The sequence below is a fragment of the Alosa sapidissima genome, chromosome 16, assembly GCF_018492685.1.
Source record: "Alosa sapidissima isolate fAloSap1 chromosome 16, fAloSap1.pri, whole genome shotgun sequence".
NCBI lineage: Eukaryota > Metazoa > Chordata > Actinopteri > Clupeiformes > Clupeidae > Alosa > Alosa sapidissima.
The window spans coordinates 34,241,624-34,267,950 of NC_055972.1; the positions used below are offsets into that span (position 1 = coordinate 34,241,624).

General features: G+C 41.2%; 1 protein-coding gene across 4 annotated transcripts in view; it reads right to left on the reverse strand.

The window, feature by feature from the left end:
* The window catches only part of LOC121685489 (serine/threonine-protein kinase 32C-like), a 288,624-nt gene that overhangs the window by 116,980 nt on the left and 145,317 nt on the right, over nucleotides 1-26,327 (reverse strand). For all 4 annotated transcript variants that reach the window (XM_042066054.1, XM_042066056.1, XM_042066057.1 and 1 more), the window contains exons 5-8: nucleotides 24,693-24,730; nucleotides 9,344-9,433; nucleotides 9,153-9,256; nucleotides 8,950-9,066 (exon numbers count right to left, since the gene is read on the reverse strand). In XM_042066054.1, coding sequence (XP_041921988.1) covers nucleotides 8,950-9,066; nucleotides 9,153-9,256; nucleotides 9,344-9,433; nucleotides 24,693-24,730 — 349 coding nt within the window. The remainder of the gene's footprint in view (nucleotides 1-8,949; nucleotides 9,067-9,152; nucleotides 9,257-9,343; nucleotides 9,434-24,692; nucleotides 24,731-26,327) is intronic.

Sequence of the window (26,327 nt, forward strand, 5' to 3'; positions counted from 1 at the left end):
GCCAAATGCCTTCCTGTTAGGTCCTGTTATCACGGAGTTACAGGCGATAAACGATTTTTGATGGTCACAAGTTTACTTCATTAGCGGTTTATTTTTTTGATTATTAAAGAGTGTCTTTCATTTAAAGGTTTGACTTTGTGCTTATTCAGTAGAGCATTTAGTGATCTCCCCAATCCCAGACGTTCACATTGCATGTTTGTTTGTAATGGATGCAACCGCGACGCGTTTGACGGCAATGAGTTGTTAACAGACATGAACCAAGACATATAGCCCAGCAGCAATCTAGGGACTGTTCGTTATTTATAGAAGGGGCCACCGGAGGGATTTTCAGTGCTTCATTAAAAAGTTGCATGGCCCTCTCTTGTCTGCTAGAAATTGTTCAATGACCCTCCGACATGAAAAAAGACACGACCCTCCCCTGCCAATTGTCGCTGTCTTCCGCCCGTGCAGCTTTGCGCCACGAAGACACACTGTGATAACGTTCTTAGATCAATCTTTCCCGGGAGCTTGCATGCTACCAGTCCTTCCTTTTCAAATGTGTTGCACCTGTTTGCACAATTTCACAAATAATCATATGTGATTAATAATGTGACAAATAATCCCTGTGCACGGGGACCGAAACAATGCATGCCAACTTTTTCCGTGTTTATCACGTATTTTAACTTTCCCCCCGCTGTCTTGCCGTTTTAATATTTTCTCGTAGAATATACCATATTTTAATACTCTCATAACTCTCATAGGCCCTGCCATCGGGCCTGTCTCTGTGTTGCCCTGTTGCTACCCCTTTGCCCTTACAATGAAACAGATGTCTTCAAATCATCGTTTTCCTTGCTTGAAGGCGAACTTAGAGTGATGTTAACCTATTTAAGTTTAACGGCGTGATTGTCGTGAGAGCAAGATTCATTGGCACTTGCATGTTTGGCCGTATGTCTACGTGCGCACCTGCCTACCATCAGGCTACTCAGCTACTAGAGAATATTCACAAGTTGGCCTACCATAACTTACCAACTCTGCACTGTAGACCCTAAACTGGCTATTTATATTTTTCTGTGAAATAAGCAAATGTATTTGTTCAACTTTATGAAGCAGAATTACGCACTAGGCTACTTGGAACGCAACATATTTTTGTTTGCGCAGGAGAGAGAATGACAGCGATTAACAAATTGCACTTGTTGCTGTTTACCAAAAAATACTATATATTTTTGCAAACAACAAAAACAGAAAGGATGGAGACAGCAAAGCTAGAGATTGGGCAGGAACAAGGTCAATTGGTAGATATGCTTGTCAAAACGTTAGGAGCTGGATGTGGATGAATGAAGCACAAGTATGCTTTACTAATGTTAAGCATGCACGCTGTTTAACGTTACACGGTATACTAAAAGTAAGCCAAAGGTAAATGTAGCCTTTTTAGGGCTGTGTAGTTGACCAAATTACTGTAATATAGGCTGTTAGGCGTGAATAAAGTAGGCTACTTTGTTGCTACAACCCTTTCGACGTTAATGGGGACGATGTTGACATTTTCCCCTATTTTGGGTGAGAAACATCTCCCTTATTTTCAATGTTCAATGTTGACAGCTATTGAACGAAAGAGAACGTAATATGGCGCCAGAAATCACATTCCCTCTAGTGCCTATGTCCCTCAGTCCCCATTGAGTCTCTACGAAAGCCGCAGCGTGAGGCCTTTATCTTGCTACTCTGCAAGAAAGAAGGAAATGAGGGGTAAACGTGGTGTGCAGAGAGGGGTGCCCGAAGTGTGAAGACTGAAACTGAGAGCTACATGGAAAAATATGCACCTAGGCAACTTTGAAATGTTGCTGTTTTCATGATTATAAAATTTGGGTGACCCCCCCTCCTACACTAAAAAAAAGTTGGGTGACCCTCCCCTCAACAAAGAATAAAATGACCCTCCCCTATTTTCCTCCAGTGGTCCATTCCATAAATACCGAACGGTCCCCTGTCTGCTAAATGTAATGTAATGTAAAATAACACATACTTACAATGAGTGCAAGCCGCGCGTTTGTATGCTTATATTGCTTGACAGGGGGGATCCCAAGCAGCTTTCAGCCATAAGGCTACTTTGAGAACATTTCCTAATTCACCCGACACTAATATTCAAAATGTTTTTGTGGCATTTCGCCATGTTTTGAAATCCTATGCGGCTACAGGAGCTTCCAATCGTGAGGAAGCAATTTTGCATTGTAGGCATAACTAACATGCAATAATGCCACCAACAACAACCAAAACTAGGCTACTCATTGTCAACATATAAATTAAATGTAACATTATTGTGTCAAATTAAAATGTTCTCTTTTGCAAACGTAGGCATAGGCATAGTAACAGATTAATTTAATAATGTTACAAAGATACTACATCAATCCGTATGTTTCATTAGGCTACTAGGCTATTTGTTTTGCCTTACTCTTGATTCATTTAGGCTAGGCCTTTTTATTCAGTTATTCAGCATCTTCCGTCCTTGTCTAGCACACGCATTCTCAGACCTGTCACCTGCCACTCATCATCGTAAGGGAGGTGTTTGGAATCAGACCCTTCATCTTATCCATGACAAATGCATAGTCCTGTAGAATAGAGTATTGTTAGAATACTATTGAGCTGTGGAGATTAGCGCACTAGAATACTACTGTTAGAATACTGTTGGGTTGTGGAGGTTAGCACACTATAATAGGGTATTGTTAGAATACTATTAGGTTGTGGAGGTTAGCACCAGTGTGCGATTTGTAGGGGGGATGGTGAGGATTTCCCCCCCTCTGGTTTTCCTATCCCTACCTCTGCTAAATTATTTTTATCCCCGGTGGGGACAACATTTATCCCCCTCTGCCCTTCATATTGATTAATGCTACTTCATATAAGTAAAGTGCTGCAATGTGAGAACAGTCTAGTAGGCTAGCCTATATAATAATCTGACATCAGAAACGTACCGTCACCGTCAGCACTCATGCTGCTGTGCTGGCACAGTGGCTGCGTGATAACTTAATTTGGCCTTGATCGTGCAGGACATTTCAGAATGTCGAGTGTGTAATCCATCATAAATGGCTAGTTTCAATGGAAAAGTTGGCTGGACAAATGAAAGAATACGAGAAGGATTCAGTGAAGCATATAGTCATATTTTAGAACCCTTAAAATTAGAAAACTGATGCAACTGAGATGGAGGACAACTGCACGTAGAGTAGAACGTAAAAGCCTATTGTCCGAAGGAACTTACATTAAATGAGGAGATATTTGCTGAATGTCACAAAAAGTGTTACAGAAATTGCTTGGCATCGCTTATTCAATGGCTCTCTATCGAAACACCTGTAGTTTGCGGAGGACGAACGAGAAAGCACTTGTTTGATAAATCAGCCAGTAGCCTAGGCTAGGCCTAGTAGACAAATAACATTCAGAAATAATCTGTACTGCAAAAACGAATGTTGGTGGGTATTTAAACTATCTAGCGGGTGTTTCAACAGCTGCAAGAAATAGAAGCTTCATGGTCTTTATGTTCTGGTTCGTAAGTTATTTTCATGAAACTTCAAGTTGCCCTATAACTTTACTCTCTAAACTCTTCACTGCACTGTAGCCAATTAACTGACAGTATGATAGTAGGCTATTTATTTTCTGTAGGCTACAATAAACACATTTATTTTTTCAACTTTTGCAATATTACGCACTTGGCTACTGAACGCAAATCAGCAGGAGAGAGAATGCACGTAGCCTACACAACTAACACTGTTAGCCAATTCACTAACTTAAGACTTCAGTGCCATCATATACAACGTTTTTTTGCACAACAAATACAGAAAGGATGGAGGCAGCAAAAGTAGAGGAGTAATTTCAGATGGGGCAAGAACAAGGTGAATTTGTATGCTTGTCAAAACGTAGTCCTACCCTGCATTAGAGGAGCTGATCATCATACCAAACACACACGCTGTTTAAAGTCATACACATACACACGGTAAACTAAAACTAAAATGTTACAAAGGTGGCAAAATTAATATAGGCTATTATTAGCCATGACATTACTAGGCTATGAATTGTTCGTTCATTTTTTTTAATTTTTTTTTTTGGGGGGGGGGGGGTTACAAACGTATTCAAAATCATCCCCCCCTCTGGTTTTTACACAAATCGCATCCTGGTTAGCACACTATAACGTTACAGCACAGGGTAATCCTAATTTTATGCATCACATTTATTCCAATCCAACTCAAAAGTTTTGAACAACACAAAGTGAAGGTTTTATCCAGATCAAAACCAAGAATAGATTATGTGATCTAATCCAATTTCAGGATCCTTGTTTCTCTTTGAACAAGCCATTTTCAAGATTTGATCCAATCCGATAGCCGAAATCCGGTAACTGAAATCCGATAACCGAAATCCGATCACGTTTCTTTTGAACAATTGGGCCCGAACAATCAAAGTATACATAAAACTAAAAAGCTATGCTACCTCATGTTCGTTTTGCTCGGACCCCGCAAATCACCGCTTGCGGTTATATTTATTATTATTTTTCCCGTCTTCCTAATTTTTTGTCAGCTCTGGCGCCTAGGCCCTTTGAGACAGAGACACCATTCCAACTTTAAAACGTTTGGTCAGTACCGGTGTAAGTTGCTCGCGAAGATCTTGACTTCAACGTCAGGTGGGCGTGTTGTTCGTCCGCCATATTTGACTGAACAGAAAGCGAAACTAAATTTTCACAGGTCACAAATTTGGTCTGAACGCCACGCAACTTGACGTACATTATCCTTGGACCAAGCCTCACAAAAGTTACCAGAAGGATTTTTGATTTTCGAAAGCGTTTGCCCGTCACAGCCAAACGAAATCGGCGGCGAAGCTCCGAAACAGGAAGTCGTCCATATCTCAGGAACACGGTCACATATCGATACCAAATTTTGTATTTGAACTCAGGACTCCAATGTGAGGGTGCATAAGCTAAAAAAAAAAGAAAACATTCCAAAAGTTTCCATCATTTGGCAAACCACCCATCCATATTTGGTAACTATCACCTTTCACATTTGCAGTTGTACTGCTATCACAATGCCTTCCAAGTATGCACAATGTCTCTGGGCAGCCTTGCCAAATCATGGGATCCTTGCTCTGCCATGGAACAGTATGGACTTACAAACTGTAATAGCAAGGAGAACAGTAGCTATATATAGCTTACATAATAGAGTTGTTTTCACATTGACGGTATTCAAAGTAAATTTTTCCTTATTGTTAAATATCATGATGGGAGAGTATTATTAAAAATGTTACAAGTATGCAAATTCATATGTTTACGGGAAATTAGGTTTTACTGGGTTGTTTTGTTGTAAAGACATGCAAGGCATTCTGGGCCATGTAATAGACAAACAGTGGTCAGCAGCGTTAACTTGATTTCCATGCATATTAATATGAATAGGTGTTTCTGTAAACCTAGGGACAATAAACAGCCATCTCTGTTACAAAAACGATATTGTTAACGTTCAAAAACGATATTGAACGACCCACTGTATGGAAGTGGGCTGCCTGATTTACAAACGGTGGTTTAGAGTAATATGAAGTATTCCTTTATTCTGAGAACCATCTGAGATAGGCTCTCAAAACAACCCCAGGCTCACAAAACAATCCCAAACAGACATAAGGTCTTTATAGAGCAAATACATATAGATTATTTGTCAAATAAACCAGTAAAACATAATTTGTCGGATGGAATATATAACATTCACACTCATAGCTCATATTTTTTAAAATAAATCAGTGAAAAAGTATCCTGACAAACAAGCAGCTTTTTAATGCCTTGGTCATATTTCATAATTTCAATTCCTCTGTAGGTTACCTGATAGCCCAGTTTGAGAGGCGCAAGACGCATGACATTATTTTTGCAGCCAATCACTGCTGTCATTTTATTTTATTGATTTGATCTCAGTCATACCATTCACGCATTCAACCCGCATTCAACCCGCAAGCCAATAGTTGAATAGCCCTCTCCTAGAGCTTTTGAGATATTGCCACTGCTCCAACACTGAAAGGCACTGTTACAATGCCTGGATCAAGCCAGGTTCAGCATAGCGTATGCCACTGTCTGCTCACGTTGGTGACCGGACCAGGGCAAGCACACTTTCGCAGTTCCCGCCGGAAATGCAGTCTAGTTGTTTTTAACAATCTCTATGCTACTCACCAAAATGTAGGCATGGGAACATGATGAAGTATCCAACTGTTGTGTGTTAAATTATTGTGATTACGAGCCAGTGGTTTTCAAACATTATGCGTGACTCGGACATCTAACAAAATGCTACAGGCTCATATCGTCCTCGCATTCGCAAAATGAGGACATAGGCTACAGACTGCTCAGATAACAGGTGTAGCTACCTCCAGTTTTGCACGGTTTTAGTCAAGTTATAGGTCATAGTTGTCTAAGCCTCTAATGCGTAGCCTGTTAAAAACGTCGCTAGATAGTATTAAATTGCCAACAACATTGTTTTCTGCAGAAGCCTACGCAAGGCTACAGATTAATTCTGAACAGTTATTTCTCTACTGGTTCATTATCACACAAGACACTGTTTTGATTTGCGTAGTTGCGTTACCCCCAACACTGACAATAACGTAGATGTACAGTGGCAGAGCGACGCACAGTGGCTGAAAGTGGTACTAAAGTTTCACGCAGCTTCACACCGCGTAAAGCGCGACTGAAGTGGCCATTTGAAAGCAACACCCACTGTAAGGTAGAGCACAGCCAGCGGAGAGTCGGATCAATCTCAGCGAGGGTACCAGCTGGTAACATTGCCTTCACCCTATTGCTTGACAGCTCAGTTCAGCCATTGTTTGGATTGTGTTTTCATTGCAATACAGTGAATAAAAGATCAACAGTTTTAAGAGAACTCTGTCTGCGTGGTCTCCTTCGGACGCTTGATTCCAGAGTGCTAATTGGTGTTTTCAGAAGGTTGATTGATTCCAGAGTGCTAATTGGGGTTTTCAAAAGGTTGACTGATTCCAGAGTGCTATTTGCTACAAAGTCTAGGAGAGTGAAATTTTCCACGACAACTGCTAGCGCGCTGATGAGTTTAGCAGCCCGAGTCAGCACTGTAGCCTCTGTCCATCTTCAGAACTAGTACATGTTGTGTTTTTTTAGGAACCGCCCGAATTAAACGGCCGTGGACGAGTTAGACCAGAGAATGTCTAGACCTACGTAACATTATTCCTAGAAGTAACATGTGTCATAAGAAAACAAGTTAGGCATTCTCTTTAACAGTCTATATTGTGGGTATACCAACCTACTAAGGATATTGTTTTTACATTGAACTGAAACTTTCCATATTTAGTAGAGTCAGATTTATTAGGTTAACAGGGGTTCTATAATCAATTGTTATATTCCCAACAGAGTGCGGAAAGCTTCACGATTTCCTTTGGCCACTTCCAGTTCCCTCTTTGATTCTGAAAAGTGACTTCATTACAGTAGGAGGGTGAAGAGACTGTGGTCAGGGATGACTGGGGTTAACGAGGATCCCCTTGGTCTTTCTCCTGCAGCGCTGGCTGTAAAGGTCCTGAATAGTTGGTAACTCAGTCCTTGTAATGCGCTGTGCGTCAAGATGTCAAGGGTTGCCACCTCTGCTCTGTAAGCTGTCTCATCATTACTCGTGATACAGCCGATTATGATGGTGTCATCAGCAAACTTAATGATGGTGTTTGAGGTGTGAGTTGCCATACAGTCATGAGTGTACAACGAGTACAGCAGGGTACACACATCCCTGTGGGGCACCAATGCTGAGGGTTAGAGTGGAGGAGGTGATGTTACCCAGCCGTACCGCCTGTGTCCTGTCAGTCAGGAAGTCAAGGATCCAACTGCACAGGGAGGAACTGGAGTGGGTCTAATGTAGAAGACAGGGAGGATGTAATATGATCTTTAACTAACCGCTCAAAGCACTTCATAACAACAAAGGTGAGAGCTACAGGAAAATCTTGCATATCGTACCTTTACTGTGCTATAAATGTGGCACAGACAAACAATGCTAGAGTTTGTGGATTAGCCATATATTGAATGGAGCTGGCAAAAGGTCATTATAAGAACCGTGTAGACTCTTAAAGCCCTTAAAGTCACAGTACACCATTTGTCCAGGCTGCACCAGGCTGTTTTTGTTGCAGGTTTTGGAGCCTGGGCTGTCTACAGAGACCATGTTTTTTACAGTGTATTCAGGGGACAGGCAACGAGCATATTGTGAGGATATGTTTGCTGTATGTGACAAAAAATGTTTTTAGCTTAGAAACCGTGTAACATCGCTCAGAGCACCTTTAAAGAGCATCAAAAGTGGTGGTATTTAAAGCAAATGACTTTTGTTATCATTGAAATGTAAAAAATACATTATTATCCGTTACCGTTATTATCATTTTTATTGGGGGGGGGGGGGGGGGGGGTATGGGGGACTTTAATATTTGGTTTACTAATGTCCGGTGAATTTTTTTTCAGTAACATATGGGGTAACGCTTTAGAATAACATGTGCTTATTAGGTATTAACAGTGCATAATAAGCAGTTAACAATTCATTACTAACAGTTAGTTAACTGTTGTTATCCTTTTATTAACATTAACTAACTGTTAACATGCAGCTTGTAAGTGTTAATAAGCAGCGGCCATTTTTTGGCGGTCATTTCAGAGTTTGAGATTTGCATTTGAAGGAGAAAATAATCGTGTTTCTGGTTCACGGTAGCTTTGTGGCCATGCACCAAACTCTCTTTTTTCAACAATGCCAAGGTAAAAACGTTTTCCCATTTTAAGGGTTAGGGCCAATGAACAAATGCAACCACATGGAGTGTAGTCCATAGACTGTGCTTTATGTCGATAGGAAATGGCAATGCACTTTTATTCTCCATAGAGTATTAGAATCGTAATTGGGTTATATGTGTATGGCAGGATTTGTCTGGAAATCATGTTTGCACCTGTCACTGTTCATTTCCTATTCCTTAACCAGTTTCTCTACTCACCTTCCTCAGCAATGACACCAAGTCCTTTGGCCAGGTTGGACAGTACTGCACACTAACCGTACTAAAGAGCTGCATTAGAGACTCCACTGAATCACTGGCATGGATTTCATAAGGTCTCTGTAATAAAGACAGTGTGAGTGATTAAGAGTGTGTAGCACAGCAGACAGTTAAACAATGAGAGAGATGGTGGCAATTGGTCTTACCCATCCTCTGAGAACCTCAAAGGCTGTCACACCTAGAGACCACCAGTCTACTTCAAAGGCGTAGCCAGTCCCTCCACTCACAAAAGACCTGAAGATCTCAGGGGCTGAATTAATCCAAATGGGAAAAAACATATTTAGAGTATGAATATGAAGTCACAGAACAACAGTATTGTATGTAGATCACAACTGACCCATGTAGGGCTTGGTTCCAGCTAAAGCTGTAGCTCTTTCTTCATCTTTGATGATAGTAGCAATGTTGAAATCTGTTAAATGAGCATGCCCTGAGAGACAAGAAAGAGAGAGAGGGAGAGAGAGAGAGAGAAAGGGTATGTTCAGACTTCTTTTTCCACTTTTGCAGTTTTTAAAAAAAATGCCATCGTTGTTCCAAAAAGCAGCTGGACCACAGGTCTCAGTTATCCGCTTGTGATTGGTCAGCTGTAAAAAAACAATGTGACGTAGGGTGTTTTTCCGCTAGAAGTTGAACATTTCTCAACTTTAAAAGCAGCCCTGAGCTACAGAAAAAAGAGACCTGCAATCACGTTTTAAAAGAAGCCGAGGACTTTTTTGAAAACACAGTCTACTCCATAGGATTATAATGTAAAATGGACACCAGCAGCTGCAAAAAATATGCCTAGTCTGCATGTACCCTAAATATGCTAAGATTAAAATAAATATATTGCAAGTTTACTAGACAAGTGCTATTTTTGAGATATGTGCATCCTAGAGGCATTTTTAGTAAAAGTTGGGAACAGGACTTTTTAACATAATTAAGGTGTGCTGAATCCAGTTAGCCCTATTCCCAAGCTGAATTTTTAGTTTTTGACCATCTAATTAACATAAACAAAATGGAAGCCAAAATGGCGATTTTGGACACTTTCTTTGGGTGGACGTCATTATACCATGTAAATGAATTGACCGATCGCAAAACCCCGCCCATCGAACGCAGATGAGCCAATGGCAGTCCAGTAGCTCCGCACATGTAGACATACTCCTTCAACTTCAGTTTACGGCTCCATAGAAATGCCTTAGGAGTTTTATGGGATTTTATAGTGATTTGAGTTGAAAAGCACGGCCAAACGACATGTGGGATTAAGGCAACACCGACACACAGAATAATGCCTTTCACTCCTGATTACATTTAATTTAATTATGTTAAAGGAGAATTCCGGTGTGATATTGACCTAAAATGTGTTGAAACATGATACTGAGTGTGAACGTATGTCTCATAGCTCACCTCGGCTTGTCCTCTGCACTCAGAAATCTGGCGCTAGTTAGCCGATGCTACCAACAGTTTTTCGATGGGGGTGCGACTTTAGGTCAATATCACATAAACTTGAGCAACGGAGATGTATATATGGATTTCTATGCAACGTCACGAAAACATGCGTGCGCAACCAAGAGGCAGAAAGCACCATAGAACAGCATAGAGCAATGCAAAAGAGCAAAAGAATAAAATGAGTTTTTGTGCTGAAAACTGCACCAATTCGAAATCACAATGGTTAGAGAATGTTAAATATGTTCAATATCCCTAACGGAATGCATGTCTTCGCCAAAAATTACGTTATGTTATATTAATAATGCAAATGAACGGCAAACTTTGAAATATAGTCTGATGATGAGATGTTATTATCATTGAGACAACAGGGGTATACACAAAAATCCGATTGTATCTTACAGCAGCCGACTATTTAGGTTAAGTTTATAACGTTGTGGACGGCCACCAAGCGTCTTCTGCCCCACGGCTGCGAGTGCATCTAGTTTTGTTAGTAAACGGGAAACCCGTGTATAGTGCTTTGGATCATGTTGTAGGCTACTTTAAGGGGAGATGGAATCGCCCTTTATTGAGCGCATCACAGCACGGGTCTTAACCTGCTTTATCATGGACCTGGCTGGGAAATGTGACAGGCCCATAAATCTGAAGCACTTCACACACGTTGTGGCACGTGGTATTATCTTGTAAATTAGTTTAGTTGAATTATGAAGTAGAAATTGTGGTCTAAAAGGAAAGATAGAAATAATAACCTGGTTAAAAGGAAAGATAGAAATAATAACCTGGTTGGCATAAATTACACAAACATATTGTGTAACATAAATAACACAAATCACTTACTTTACACAAATATGCATACATATGACATCTCTGTGTAATGTACTAAATATTTCCTCAACTCAACAAATTCTCAGGCAAGACTCTGTTACCATACTGCCCTCTACAGGTCAAACACAAGTAATTTACGTATGCAGGATTAAAGGGACACCAGGCAACGTTTTCGTGTTAATTAATCATCTTCGTAAGTCGGTATATGGTTAAATGATTCATTACGGGGCGAAAAAAGGCTCTCTCGCCCGCCCCTACTGCCTGTAGGAAGAATATCCCACTTGCAAGTTCGGTGTATCCTACCCGCCGACCGAAGCAGGATCAGTTTACAGCACAGAGGCAGGCTAACGAAACGCTAGAGATTGTTGCAAACGTGTGTATAATGGCAGAGCCGGCGAAGAAGCAGCGAAAACCCTTGACGGAAGACGCAAAGAAAAGGAAAAGAGCTTCAGCCTGAGCGAGGGGGAGTTTCGTAGAGAAAAAGCATCAAGCCTGCCTGGTGCCCCTTTAAATGCACATTGCTAGTCGTACACTTAAGGTGCTAATGGGCAACATCATGCTTACAAAGAAATGATTCACGAAGATAACAGCTACTACATTAACATATGAATTGGATTACCCATTTACTATAAAAATTGGAAGCATTTGGATGCAAATGATTAATGTTAGACTTCGAATACAATTCGATTAAGCAGATATAGGCATCATCTCCATTTACACATGGCTATTGGCTAACCAACAGGATTATATTACAAACGAACTTTCTACAGCATGGAATGCTTTCAAAGACCAACGGAATCAACTTACAGTTCATCATGGACGCACAATATCGATTTGGAATGAAAGGTCAGTAAATGATAATGTTATAAACTGCTAGGCTAATTTATTACTATGAAGACTTAATGGCCAGCAACAACTTCGGAGATCCTCCACTTGCTGAATCACCCGCGAACATATGAACTTGCACGTCATGCACATGCGCAACTGCAGGGCCTTCTGTCGCTGTCAGTGGCCTTTCTAACAGGAGTCGGCATTCGCCTGATGCTGCAAAACAGTACATCTTGAACAGTACAAACTGAAAAACAGTAGACTAACAGTCAATAAAAGTGGACTGTCAGAGCAGCACAACATTAAAGCCATGGTGAGTGTCCTGTTCGCTCTTAAACTTTCCCTCAGTTGGAGCATCTACCTAGCCACTTTGTAAATGTGTTAGAATTTGTACTTTAAAGAACATTTTGAGCGATCACATAGCCTACGTGCAATGTTGCGATATTAACAGTATGTGCAATTTGCTTTTGAGCAAATTGCACATACTGAGCATCTTACAAGAACATTTTGAAATGAATGGACAGACACAGTGAAGCCTAGTGTAGCCTAGGCTTGCTAGTGGTGATGGTCTGTAAGCCTATATAGGCTACTTGTAGCCTAGAAATCTAGACGCGCCCCTAGCGGCAAATTACATTTGCTGCCAGGGCTAGTCTAGCAACTCTCCGTTGGCTTGTGAGCTCCAGAAATCGAAACTCAATCAGGCCAATGAAATCGTGTATAGAGTCGTTAGGTGGGCTTAACATAATGATTGATGGCAGAGTTGCAACGGTTTGGCTTGAATTCCCTGCTACTTGAAAACAAATAAGATGGATGTTGCTGTTGGCGAACAGTGTGACACGAGTTAAGCTTTTATGAAGTTGGCAAACGTTTGAACTAGCCAACTAGCTCCGCTGGTGGGAAACGCATGGGACTCATAGCGCTGCCGCTGTCCTATTGCATGCAGAGGGAATTTGAAAGACAACTGATTATCCCGCCCCTCGGACTGAGCACTGAGAACGGTGAGTGCCCAGACCCTACATTTTAATGTGGGTCTGGCTCGTCAGGCTAGGCCTCTTGTATTGTAGCCTATGCAACGCTATTCTATTACAATTCTATTATTCTAAATGTTGTGTGCTAGTCTATTCAACGCTATAGGCTATGACCGCTATGCTCTTGCACAGTGAAGCCTAGTGTAGCCTAGGCTTGCTAGTGGTGATGGTCTGTAATAGCCTATTTAGGCTACTTGTATTATAGCCTACGCTATTCTATTAAAAAAATATTCTAAATGTTGTGTGCTAGTCTATTTAACACTATAGGCTATGACCGCTATGCACTTATTGCGCTATTTCTTCCGCTATGCGCTTCTTGCACTATTTTCCCCATCATATTGTTTCAGTTATCCAAAAGGCTTGAAGGAAGCTTATACCATTGTCCAATGTCAAGACCCTTCTTAATAGGAAAAAGATGGCGTACAGAGAGGGGGACATGGCAGAGCTGAGGTGCGTGCAAGGGGAACTCAAAGTCAAGCTGAAGGAGGCTAAGGAGGACTACAGAAGGAAGGTGGAACAGAAGTTGCAGGAAAACAACATGAAGGAGTCATAATAATAACTAGAAAATGTAATTTCGAGGAAATTACCAGTGCATGAAAATATAAACATACTGTATATTAACATAAAATGCCAAACAAACTTTTATTTGGAAACAGTTGGCAGGAGTCATAGTTGATAACAACTGACAGTTGAAATGGCTGAACAGTTAACTAGTTTAAATAGTTCAATTATTTAATAGTGAATTATTGTAGTGAGGACATGCATTTTGAAACAATTGTGGGCAGAGGAAATAAGAGTCTTAAGAGAGCCAGATTGTATGCTTAAAGCCTGAGACAGAGTATATAGTTTAAAAGTTGAATGTAGATAGTGTAATGGATGTTGATAGACAGAAACTTGAATGGATGTTGATAGGCAGATTGTTTAATGGATGTTGATGTATAGTTTAATGGGTGGATGAGTGAATGGTTTGAAGAGGATGAATGGATAGAAAGTTGGATGGAATGTGCCTTATATCCTTGTAGAATGGAGAGACACAGAAAGTTGGCCTAGTGTAGAATTCTGGGGTATTCTTACTGTATTTTGATGTGTTCATATGTTACTTCTGTGTGTAGTATACAACAGGGAGAGGTCCATATTATTGTACATAACTGTGCCTTAGGCCTGTGTACCAGCAGGAAGGTCATACAGGCCGATGTTTAAGAACATCCGAGGAACATCAGTGATAACATGGGCAGAGGGAGACGGCATGTCTGCCTATTCAGGCTAGTATCTCCATCTGGCCAGGGCCGGGTTGTGTACACTGGTTGGCACCTGCCACGTTGGCATGATTGACGTTTGTATGTTTTAGTATAACAGGCTTTTTCTTAGGTTTTGACTTGGAGATGGATCGAGGAAGCGACCCGAGGAGCATCTTCTGTCGGAAGGCTCAGCAGCCGCTTCTAATAACAACCACAACTGTTAGACTCTGCACAGTTTTACTGTTTGAGACTTAGCCTGTGTTCTGTTATTCATTGTTGTACCATCTACAATAAATCATCATCTAATCGCCGATCCTGATCCCGCCGTCAAGCTTTATTGACCATCTTCAATACAGACATTAGAACTAAAACACAACGCAACAACCAGAGAATCCAACATTTGGTGCCGTGACCCTTCTCGCAAAAGGAGAAGAAACACGACAACATTTGGTTATCATGACCCGACCGCAAGAGGAGAGGGAAGACGAACATCCAACGGGTTCAAAGAGACTTCGGGGGCAGATTTTGGATTTTGAACATCTGTAAGAAGAGTCCATCTTGGCACCCTGATTGACGTGACTGAATCCCAGCTGGAAGCCTGCCAAGAGGGGAAACACTGCTGCACTGCGCACCCTGCATGCAGTGAAGACATTCTGACCAGGTGAAAGCAAAAAGTCTTTACTCCTTTATGCGGGAAAAAGAACCAAAGTAAAGCTAATTTATTAGATAAATTAGAAATTAAAAGCTGCACATTAATGAGAGTATTGAAGTTTGTGTCATTAAGAGTTTTGACAAGTAACATACCAATATCAATGATTGATGAGCTCTAGATGTCATTTGATATAAGAAGTTTTCTGGAAAAAAGTAAAAGGTCAAAGTGTACACATATTTTGGGTAATTGGATAGATTTGTGAACGAATTAAAAGAAGTAATCGATTAACTACGGACAAGCTTGGGGGATTAAATCTTTTCTTTTTCTGTACTGCCATTACATGTTAAGCTGTGTGAGTTTTATGAGATAAATGCTGTGCGTGTGCCAATGAGAAAACAGGAGTCATTATTTGCTGAGTGAACTGTGTGGTTGTTTCTCAACGGTCTTTGTTTAGTTTAATGGCCTAGGACTAAACTTAGTGCTACAGTGATACGGAAAGAAGACGAAATCACCAGAGTGGGGTGTTTTGGTTGTGCAGTATTTGAAAAGTGGGATGGGGTTTCCACCTATGTTTTTTTTGTTGACTTCGTCAACTGTGAATTTAACGAAAGATCGTTAAAGGTGTGAGTGAGACATTCATTTTTATCGTTGTCCAGCCGTTTTGGGAGAAAAGAAACAGTCTGAGTTAAGTGGAACTGACACTGGTAAAATTTATTGTTGTGGCTTCATGCTGTGAGTAAAATAACTTACCAAGTGTCAGGTTACGGAGCGAGAGAGATAGAGAGAGAGTGTTTCCTTTTCCCTGGCGGGAGCAGCTAGCGTGTGTGTGTGAGTGTGGAAAAAATAAAAATAAGAGAGAGACAACTTGTGAACAATTGAGAGGCGAAAAAATTACTAACCAAATTTTGAAAGTGCAACGTTGTCACTATATCACTACCACATCACGGAATATTTAAGAATATATTTAAAAGGATCACGTCACTGCATGAAACACATAGTACAATTAATATTTAATGATTTGATATTAGCACAATCCAGATATGGTTCTTGGTAGGAAAACTAAGTTGCAGGCCTTAGCTGAGATACAAGACTATGTGTCAGATTGGATGGCAGTGAAATTACAATTGGGCAAATTTGAGAAAAAATTACAAAGGAAAATAGAGAAGTTGGAATTAGAGATCCGAGACAGGATTTGGAGAACAGAGATGGACAGACGTGATTTGGAGGAACAACTCATGGAAGCGGATGTGTTGCCAGAACAGAGTGGAATGAGGCGAAGAGGAGTAGTCTCAGAGGCCCACTCAACGGGGGAGGAGCCAACTCCTCCCATACACACCGGCACCTATTGTGGGCGGGGGTCGCAACAGGCAACCAAGCACCCGCCTCAATCCGACTCTGCCTGACTTGGACTCAACAGCGCCATATGCCATGGTGAAGACATCTAGAAGTGCAGTGGACATTGATAAAGACAGCTTCATTGGACAGAATGCTGCTGTTATGGGAACCCCACATGGGCCAAGAAACAGCACCCCACCTGACCAACAGCCAGCAGGTGACACAAAACAAATCATTCTGGCCCCATCAGCAGCCACTGCTTTCTACAATCCACAAAGACAAGGAAGAACATCTGCAACCAACCATCATCAAACTGCTCCACTCCAGTATGGCTATCCACAGCCACTAGCCATAGCTTCAGTACCCCCCCCCCCCCCCCCCCCCCCCTCCTCCATTGTTGTTACCAATGCCACTGGCTACAAGCCCTTACCCACCTGTCAACTCTTTCCCTACCCCACCACCACCACCCCTACCCCCACCTGTCAACTCTTTACCTCACCCACCCCCACCTCCCTCACCCCCACCTGCACCAGTAAATGATGGGGCATCTACATCAAATGCTGCCCAGGGAGCGACTGCTCCGGTAACAAGGCCAAAGACAAAGAAAACCAGGCCAGCGATGGAGGACTGGGATGCCTGGGATGAGTCAGCTGACGAGGCACTCATATGTGCTGTGCGCACAGTAGCCACCACCGACGGCGTGTCTGTGCTTTACCAACCAGAAGGAACTGACAACACCCTCTATGCTACTGCCTTGCTTGAAATTGAATTCATGATTGATACTGGTGCTGAACTTAAAGTCTTTTCATCCGACCTATTGAAGAAACACGAAATACCTCTGTCAGGCATCATCAATACAGCTGGTGGACCAACCGGAAAAAAATTCAGTCTGAAGCAGACAGCCCCAGTCACCATAGCCATTGGAGAAGGAGATGGAGAAGTCTTGTGGAACCTGAGAAGGCTAAAAAGAGAGGATCTCCTGGAACATCCTGCATGGGCTAAGGGAAGGAATGACTGTGGACTGTTGGAAATGGAACCTGTCAGACTGACTGGAAAACCACCTCCATGTGTGAAACAATGTCCCATCAAGAACGGACAGATTGTGGCAGAATTGTTGGATGCAATGCAGCTGCCAGAGGAACTGGCAGTGATCAAAGTAAAGGCACATACAAGGCAAGACACCATTGAAGCAAGAGGCAATGCAATGGCGGATGCGGTGTCAAGAACAGCCGCAAGAAAAAGAGAGGGAGGAGATAACGAAACGACTAACGAGAATGGACACGGAAATGGAAACACGGACGGATCTAACGGTAACAGGAACATTTTTGAAAATGACAACGAGAAATGCATGATGAGAGTGACAAAGAAGGTCAAGGAAACATCTGAAGAGGGAAAACGGGAAAGTTTGGCCAACATCATTGACATGCAGAACAGCTCGAGCCGAGAAGAGAAATGGATTTGGATTGAAAATGCGGCGAAGCTCCATGATGACAACTTGTGGAGGTTTGGAACACGAACAGTGGCTCCAGAAAGTCTTCTACCATATCTGACGGCGCAAATTCATTCACTTGGACATGTGGGAGTGGAGAAGATAAGGAACAGATTCATACAGGTCTGGTGGTCACCGAAGTTCACAGCAACGGCCACAGACATCGTCAAGTGGTGTGTCATCTGTCGGCAAAACAATCACGACAAGAAGGTTAAGTTGCCAATGCTGAAGACACCAGCTCCACCAGGACTATTCAGAGTTCTCCAGATAGATTACATCACTCTTCCCAAGTGCAAAGGCTACCGAGAGATGTTCTGGTTGTCCTGTGCAAGTTCTCCAGGTGGATTGAGGCATTCCCTGCACGATCTGGAATTGCACTACACACTGCCAAAGTCCTTGTGAAAGACATCATTCCCCGATGTGGATTGCCATAACATAGTCGGCAGTGAAGGTCCAGGGTGAGAGAAATGTGGATACATGCAAGCCATTTGCAAACTAATAGAACCGCCTGAAACATGACGCGCTTGGGTAGGGTACGAATTCTATCTGAGTTTCCGCCGATCTTCTTTTAGGGGTGAGGTGTGAACTAGAGGGGGGAAGATTCACGGGAGACTTTTTTGACAGGGAATTTATGACGTCGGGAGAAATGAAAGGTTAGGGATCCGAGAGTAGAATCTTTCTTTGAGAACCCGAGCATGCTCAGAGTGCTGTGGTAGTGGACTCTTCTTGACACAAACTCATGTTATGAAAAATTATAGACTTAGATAAGTCTTATAATTGATTTTGATGATTAAATATGTGTAATTACTGATATATGAAATGTTTAATCTGAGGATACAATTACAATTGCCGATTTTTGAGAATGATTACAGTTAAGCTAGATCAAGAGGGGGGAGTAATCCTATAGTCCTGGTTCTAAAGGTGGGTTTCTGGGGACACCCGTAAGGGAGCTGAACACGCAGCAACGGGTTAACCGGGGACTCACTGGGGGACCAGGGTTGGGAGGATGCTACACCCCTATAATAGATTATATACTGTTGTTTTCATGACTATCCTTCAACTGATACTGCTCTTTCTTTTCACTTCACATGTGCCTATGAGGTTGCCGGGAGCCACAGACAACATCTGGGACAGAGACTTTGCCTTTGAACTGAACTGTTGCCGGCCGGTTTCCTAAACTTCCAAAAGACTTTGTTTTCCTTTTCTTTTGACTCTTAGAATGTGAGATAATCATCAGCAACATAATCAGTGTTTAAGTTTTCTTTCAAGGTGCCTGCACTTCTTTTCCTTTCCTTAAAGTGCCTGAGAGGTAATGCTTGGTTTGTTATCTGTTCTTTAGACCACATCAGACTCCTGTTTATTTGTTTTGTATGATCTATAAAAATCTGTGTTTTTGATTGATCAAGAGGGGGGACTGTAGAATTCTGGGGTATTCTTACTGTATTCTGATGTGTTCATATGTTACTTCTGTGTGTAGTATACAACAGGGAGAGGTCCATATTATTGTACATAACTGTGCCTTAGGCCTGTGTACCAGCAGGAAGGTCATACAGGCCGATGTTTAAGAACATCCGAGGAACATCAGTGATAACATGGGCAGAGGGAGACGGCATGTCTGCCTATTCAGGCTAGTATCTCCATCTGGCCAGGGCCGGGTTGTGTACACTGGTTGGCAGACGTTTGTATGTTTTAGTATAACAGGCTTTGTCTTAGGTTGACGCACTCTACAAGAAAGGGCAGAGCAGGCTGTACTTCCTGAGGAGGCTGCGCTCCTTCAATGTGTGCAGCAAGCTCCTCAGGATGTTCTACCAGTCTGTTGTTGCCAGCGTCCTCTTCTATGCAGTGATATGTTGGGGAGGAAGCACAAAGAAGAAGGATGCGGGGTGACTTGACAGGCTGGTAAGGAAAGCTGGCTCTGCAGTGGGAGCTGAACTGGAGAGCATCACTTCAATATCTGACAAAAGGACCCTGAACAAACTGATCAACATCTTGGACAATGAGTGTCATCCACTCCACAGCACTATTGTTAAGCAGAAGAGCCTGATCAGCTGGAGACTTCGCTCACTGCCTTGCGCAACAGACAGACCGAGGAAGTAATTCATCCCCAGGGCCATTGAACTGTTCAATGCATCACTTAAGGGAAGAGGAGAAATAGACTTCTCCGCATAGTCTGTCTGCCTCTTCACCACCTCCATGTCTTGAACTGTCTGTCCACTAGCCACTTTACCATTGTCTTCTGCCTCACTGTTTGCGTGCTTTATTAGCACATATGCACAACCCCTCCCTCTATGCCACAGCCGAACTGTGACCACACTTATACCTTTTTTAATATAGTTATTTATACATAGATATATAGACTTTATTCTTGCACTGTTGCACTGTTTGACTTACTCGTTTGACTTACTCATTTGCACCATCACCATGACACTCATTCACAAAGAGCACCTTACCTTACCTTATACACAGAGGACCTCAGGCTCAGTCCTGTGAATAATGATATATTCTTATAAGAATAATAGTATATTCTTTATCTTCTACAGTCCTTATTGCTTAGTTGTGTTTTTTATATTATATACTTTTAATTACTTTTTCTGCTGTTAGTGAATGTATGTGCATGTTGTCTGTATGCTACTGTGACCTTGAATTTCCCCTAGGGATCAATAAAGTATCTATCTATCTACCTTATGTAGCTTAGAAAAGCTAACAGCTTTCTATTAGGATCTTTGTTAACACTCCCTCTATGCATTTTTGCATTTAGAATAGCTCTGAAACTGGGGGGACGAACACGTCGCAAAGGGTACGCCAGAGCGTGTATATCTCAATCGCAAAATTAAACAATATTTATATTGGGCGCCTACCATAGACTAGGCTGGGTGAACCCAGTCTGATCTGCCTGCGATTTCTTTTTCGATTAATTAAAAGATTGAGCTTGGTGTGGTGAAAGCCAGACTAACCATGGACCTCAGTTGAAAAATGCAAGGGAACATGAATCAGCCTATTTGCATGAACAATAACGGACAACAGCTCAACTTCGCCCGTTAAAATGTGTATGAACAGTCTAGCGACGCATTTCATGAAGGCCCTTTTGGACATGTCAGTCAGACGCGGCTCGTTCACTTGGGCAGGAGGGGCAGAGCCCTACTAAAGATTCATCCACTAGAAAAGTAGATCCACAAAATATTTTTTTTTTAAATAAAATGTTGTTTGTTTATTATTGTAATCAGTGGCAAAGTACTCAAACATGTTACATTTTTGTATGATTTGCAAAGAAATTTCGCAAAGATCTTGATCATATCCGTAGTTGTTGTAGGCCTACTGTAACGTTACATTTAATTTCTGGTAGGACAGTGACGTCACTGCCCTAAAGAAATTGAACAGCGCCTGCTGTTTGTCTATGTAAATCTGTCGACCGATAATGGAACTGCAGCTAGAGCGCGGTTAGTAGAAGGTCGGGTGGGCAGATCATGCCACTGCCCACCCTATACGACGTCAGAACTTACTGCCTACTGTACTGTAGTAGCCTATGCCTACTGTATTAGTCCGCACAAAGTTTGATGAGGTCAGGCAGACAGTTGAAAAATGGCAAGTGAACAGCGTGTGTGCAATAGTGTGGAGTTTTTCTTAAAAGACTTGAGTTTGTAGTTAAATTAGCTATCAAAGACCTAGGACCTGATCAGCCCGACATTAACATCGTATACCAACAAACAAAGGACAAGAGTCGGTCATTTAATCGGACATTTTCACGTTCGTGGTAGGCCATATTTCTGATAAGAAGCTCTGATTGTCCTGAACGCAATAAAATGTTCTGTTTTCCATGCTTGCTTTTACGATCTTCTGGAGGACAAGGGGATGTTTGGAGTAGGCTAGTGTAAGTGTGTGTGACATGAAACATTTATCAGAGAAGGCAAAAAACATGAGGCTAGCATCTGAGTTGTGCAAATTAGCCATGCTGGGGAAAGCTAATATTGCAGCACAACTCGATGAGGGCTACAGTGTAAGTGCGAAATTGTGTACGAGTTTGTTCACCTGAGAGTGACACAGATAAAGTAAGACTGATTGCACAGACATTTGATGGGGCTAGTGTCATGAGAGGAGTGCGTAAGAAAGTGCAAGACGTGTACCCTAATTGCTATGCACATCAATTGAACCAGGTGATGGAAAAGGCTGCGTCAGCAGCATCCTCAGTGCGTATCTTCTTCTCGGATTTTTATGGTTTCTCCGCTTTTTTCACAAGATCTCCGAAAAGATTTAAAAGCTTATTTTGGAGTGTTTCAAAATAATTGAAACATCTGGGGATATTAATACAATCTCAGTTAGAGAGGCTAAAGGGTTTTCTTGAATGCTCTTAGATCCCGAGTTTTTATTCCTTAGACCTGTTCTACAGAATATTTACCTTTTTAATGAATAGCCTACTTTTAATTTACTTTTTAAAGTTGAGCCGGCTCTTGAACACAATAATTTCGTTACTTATCATTTCTTTTATGAGTAGGCCTACATGACCATAAACAACGTGAGCTTGACTATGAGAGCTGAGTGGTGTAAGGCGGCGTGAAGCCTACACTTGGAGCTCCAGTGGAATTTTGAAGTTCTCCACTGATCTGAGCTAATGAGCTGATTACCGGTACCTAGCCTACATTGTAGGTTTATTTGTCTGGAATCTCAACATTTTAAACTTCACTTCTTATGAATAAAATAACATTAAGTAGGCTAACCATAGGTTAATAATGCATTAACAAAGCGGTATTTTGACCGCAAGTGGTAACATTATTGGATTCCATTCCAGATTTCGCTCATAGCCTAGCCATAGAAAGAAAGAGCCGTAAAAATGAACAAAATCTCTGTGGACCGCTCTTAGTGTGCGTCCAGCTGCCGGTGACCTATAACTATGCCAATTTTTTTTTCTAAACTTGATCATCAGACTCTGCCCCGCCTATTTGTCAACCCAGGAGCCGCTACTGATGTCAGTTATTTGCACTACTGGTTAGATGTAAAACTGCATTTTGTTTTAGACTACTGGTACTTCATTTGTGCATTGACAATACAATACAATATGTAGAAGAAATTCACAAAAATCCATGGCATGACCTCTCTTCTGTTGAAAACTGCATGGAACTGACAGGGATTGTTTTGTTTATTAATAGATAAATAAATAAATAAAACATTATGCTGATACCTTCTGCTTTTCCCAAATACAATGTAGCCTACAGATGTACATGACCTTTCATCAGTCCAGTTGCGATAGATGAACTGTGATGAACTGCCCTACTTATGATTGTTTAGAGATTTTAAAGGTTTTTAAACAATGCTACACATTTTTTGGCTAGTGCTACAAATCTATTCACCTTTGCAGCGCCAGTAGGCTACTTTCTGTGCGGCTTTCATCCGCTTTCATTCATTCATGGAACGTGTGCTGTGCTGTAATGGAAACCTTATTCCATATAGCCAAAGAGGTCTACGATAGTCTAAATTTAATTATTTGTTATTATTATGCATGATTTACTTTTTTATAAAATGCATAGGCTGATGCCTATTGCTGATGCAGCAACAATTGTGTTTAAATGTAGGTTACTGCTTCAGCCTCTGGCAAGCTCAGAAGGGGGCGGCAAGCGACTGGTAGCTTGAGAGCGACGTGTTGGAGACTCATGGTGTAGGACAATGACTTTTCATTGGCAACAATATTAAACCAACCAACAATATAAACTATTAAGAAGAGCTCTTTTATGAGTTAAATCGAAACAATGTAGGCAATTATTACTGTCCTTTATTTGTCTGAATCTGAGGCCCGGCTATAAATAGAATCCTGGCCATAATTTGAGGATTTAGGTATGCACGTGTGTTTCAGGCATAGTGCAAGCACTGATCACTGACAGAACTTGTGCATTTGAGAGTGCTCTCTTGCGGCTGTAGACGGTAATGTTTCATATAGGGTTCAAGTCAGTTAATATGAATTAACATTTAAAAACATGTTCAATTATATATATTTTCACATATAAGTCACACCTGACTATAAGTCGCAGGACCAGGCAAACTATGAAAAAAAGTGACTTATAGTCTGGAAAATATGGTACCAAGATGTGCATCAAAAGTGGATGAAAAACATAAACCGAGATGGCTTCAAGCCAAACAAGAATTACTGACACATTATAGTACGAGTTCACTGCCTGTGAAAGCCTCACAACACCTTTTAGTGTGATGAGCTCATCTGCGATGGCATGCAGTATCTGGCTAATCCATCCAGAGCTCATGTTTTTCTGACCTTCAATCAGTGCCCTGTAGTTTGCGTTCTGAAGCTCATGACATGCCATAAGATTAATAAAATAATCCTGAATACCTGTAAGAACATGTATTTTACTACTACAACTGGTCGTGGCTAATAGTTATTTGTAACATGTGAAGCTTGTGAACATATTAGCAACACAGCTAGTAATGGCAGCGTTCGGTTTTATTGTCGTCATCAATTAATACACGCTTAATACATTATGTTGTCAATAAATTACCTTCATCGGTAAGTTTTGGCCACAGCCTGACATTTTCTTTCATGAGCAAGATCTCCTATTAGACATTCTCTGACAGGATGCTTCCATTGAAAAGCCATTAGAGGGCACCGGCAAGTGTCACACCGTCACATTCCGCAGGCACACAGTAATGGCAGCAGGCAAGATGGTGGTGTCCATAAAGTTTGCGGCGGATTTGTGTATAGAATGCATTCTAGTTGTTGTTGTCTAATTATTAAGTTGACAGCTATTTAGAATGATAAAAGAACATACAATTACAACATTTGTCACACATTGCATTACAGATCTGGATTGTGATTCCAATACAGTTTACAAACAGACTGCAAACACTTTCAGCTTGGATTTGGACAGCCTTACCTTGTTCATCCAGTAGGATATTATCAGGTTTGATATCCCTGAAAGGAAGAGATATGTAGTGTCAGGATGAATACAGTGTGCTTCCTCCCTTTCAAATGTTCACCAATATTGAATAGGTGCAGTAATTTTAACTGGAAATTAGGTTTGAAATATAGGCCATTCTGAGATCACTAAACTGGCTGAACTTTTCATCACTAACATGCTCTTGTCCAATCTGTAGTCCAATTGTAAAAAACTGTTTTAGCTATACCTCATATGCATTGTTACGTCCAAAGATCTAAACTATCTTAGTTTAAAAACAAATGTTTCTGGAAAGTTTGATCACACACTAAAAGATGGAAGGAAAAAAACAAAGAGACAATTTTATTCAATTAAAAGAGAATTTAATATTGATCATATTGAAATCCCAGTTAAAGCAGAAATCTGGTGAATTTTCACCTAGATCTGCTTCTCGAATTCACTCTAGGGGCATGTCCATGAGCCCCCATGCACATGCCCCCAGAGTTGCCGTATTTCTCCTTTAATATCTGGTCCAAAATATTTGACATCAGAATTGTACCTATTATTTTATATAGAAGTGAAATATTGGGTTTTGACAGAAGGGACAAACATTAGAAGCCCTCCAAGCCAAATTCTGTAGAAAATGTATAAAGTTTTGTGTTTCATGTTTTTTTTTTTTTTTTCGCACCACAGCAAAATAGCCTAGTGGAGGGCAAGAGGAGGAATCGAGTCCATGGATTGTAATGGGAGCCACAGCTGGCTAATTATACGACAGAAATACACATTGATATGGTCAGAAGAAAAAATATACGTGCCTCATGTTATGTCACAAGAATGCAGCGTCGTCATCGCAGACGTGGGCATTTGCGGCTTTGGCCATGGATTTCGCAACGCCTCTTTAGATGAAGTAGTAGAATAATTATCACAGAAGCTATAGTGTATATTTAGATCATTCAAATCTTTAAATTTGGGGTAAGGTTGGTAAAGCCTACTTTAGTTTAGGTTTGCATCTGGTTTATGGTCAGCGACAAGGATGTCTTTAATGAACAACGTCAACAAAAATAGAATTATTATACAATATATAAGAGCAGCCTTCAAAAACAATGTTTTACATCATGCAATGTCTGAACGAACAGTTGGTCAAAGTTGGATACTTTGCATTGCCTCTTATAAAAAGAGGATTTGCAACATTGAAACACTGTCACGCCAACCAATAGCAATGCTATTCGTTTTTTATTGAATTCAAATGATAAATGCATCACCGGCACATCCGGGAACTTTGCAGTACGTTTCCGCCCCCTTTTGGGGGGAAAGCAGACAGTTGGATTGAATGGAAACCTATGGCACTGCATCGACGTAGGGAATGAAAAAGGGCTTATACTTAAATCTTTCAGCAAACATGAATAAAAATACTTATCTGGAATGTTGTCCCTATCGTCCTACTTTTAAGCGGGCCTACCTACAGGAATACAATTGGGCTACAGATTTTCTACAGGAATAGCATGTTTTGAAAAGGCACTAGTTTGTATTCATTTAAAAAGACACTATGTAAAACTACTTTTTAATAACTCAAAAATAAAGCATGTAAGCAATTTAAATAAATAAATGAAAAATAAGCCGGCATAGCATACAATC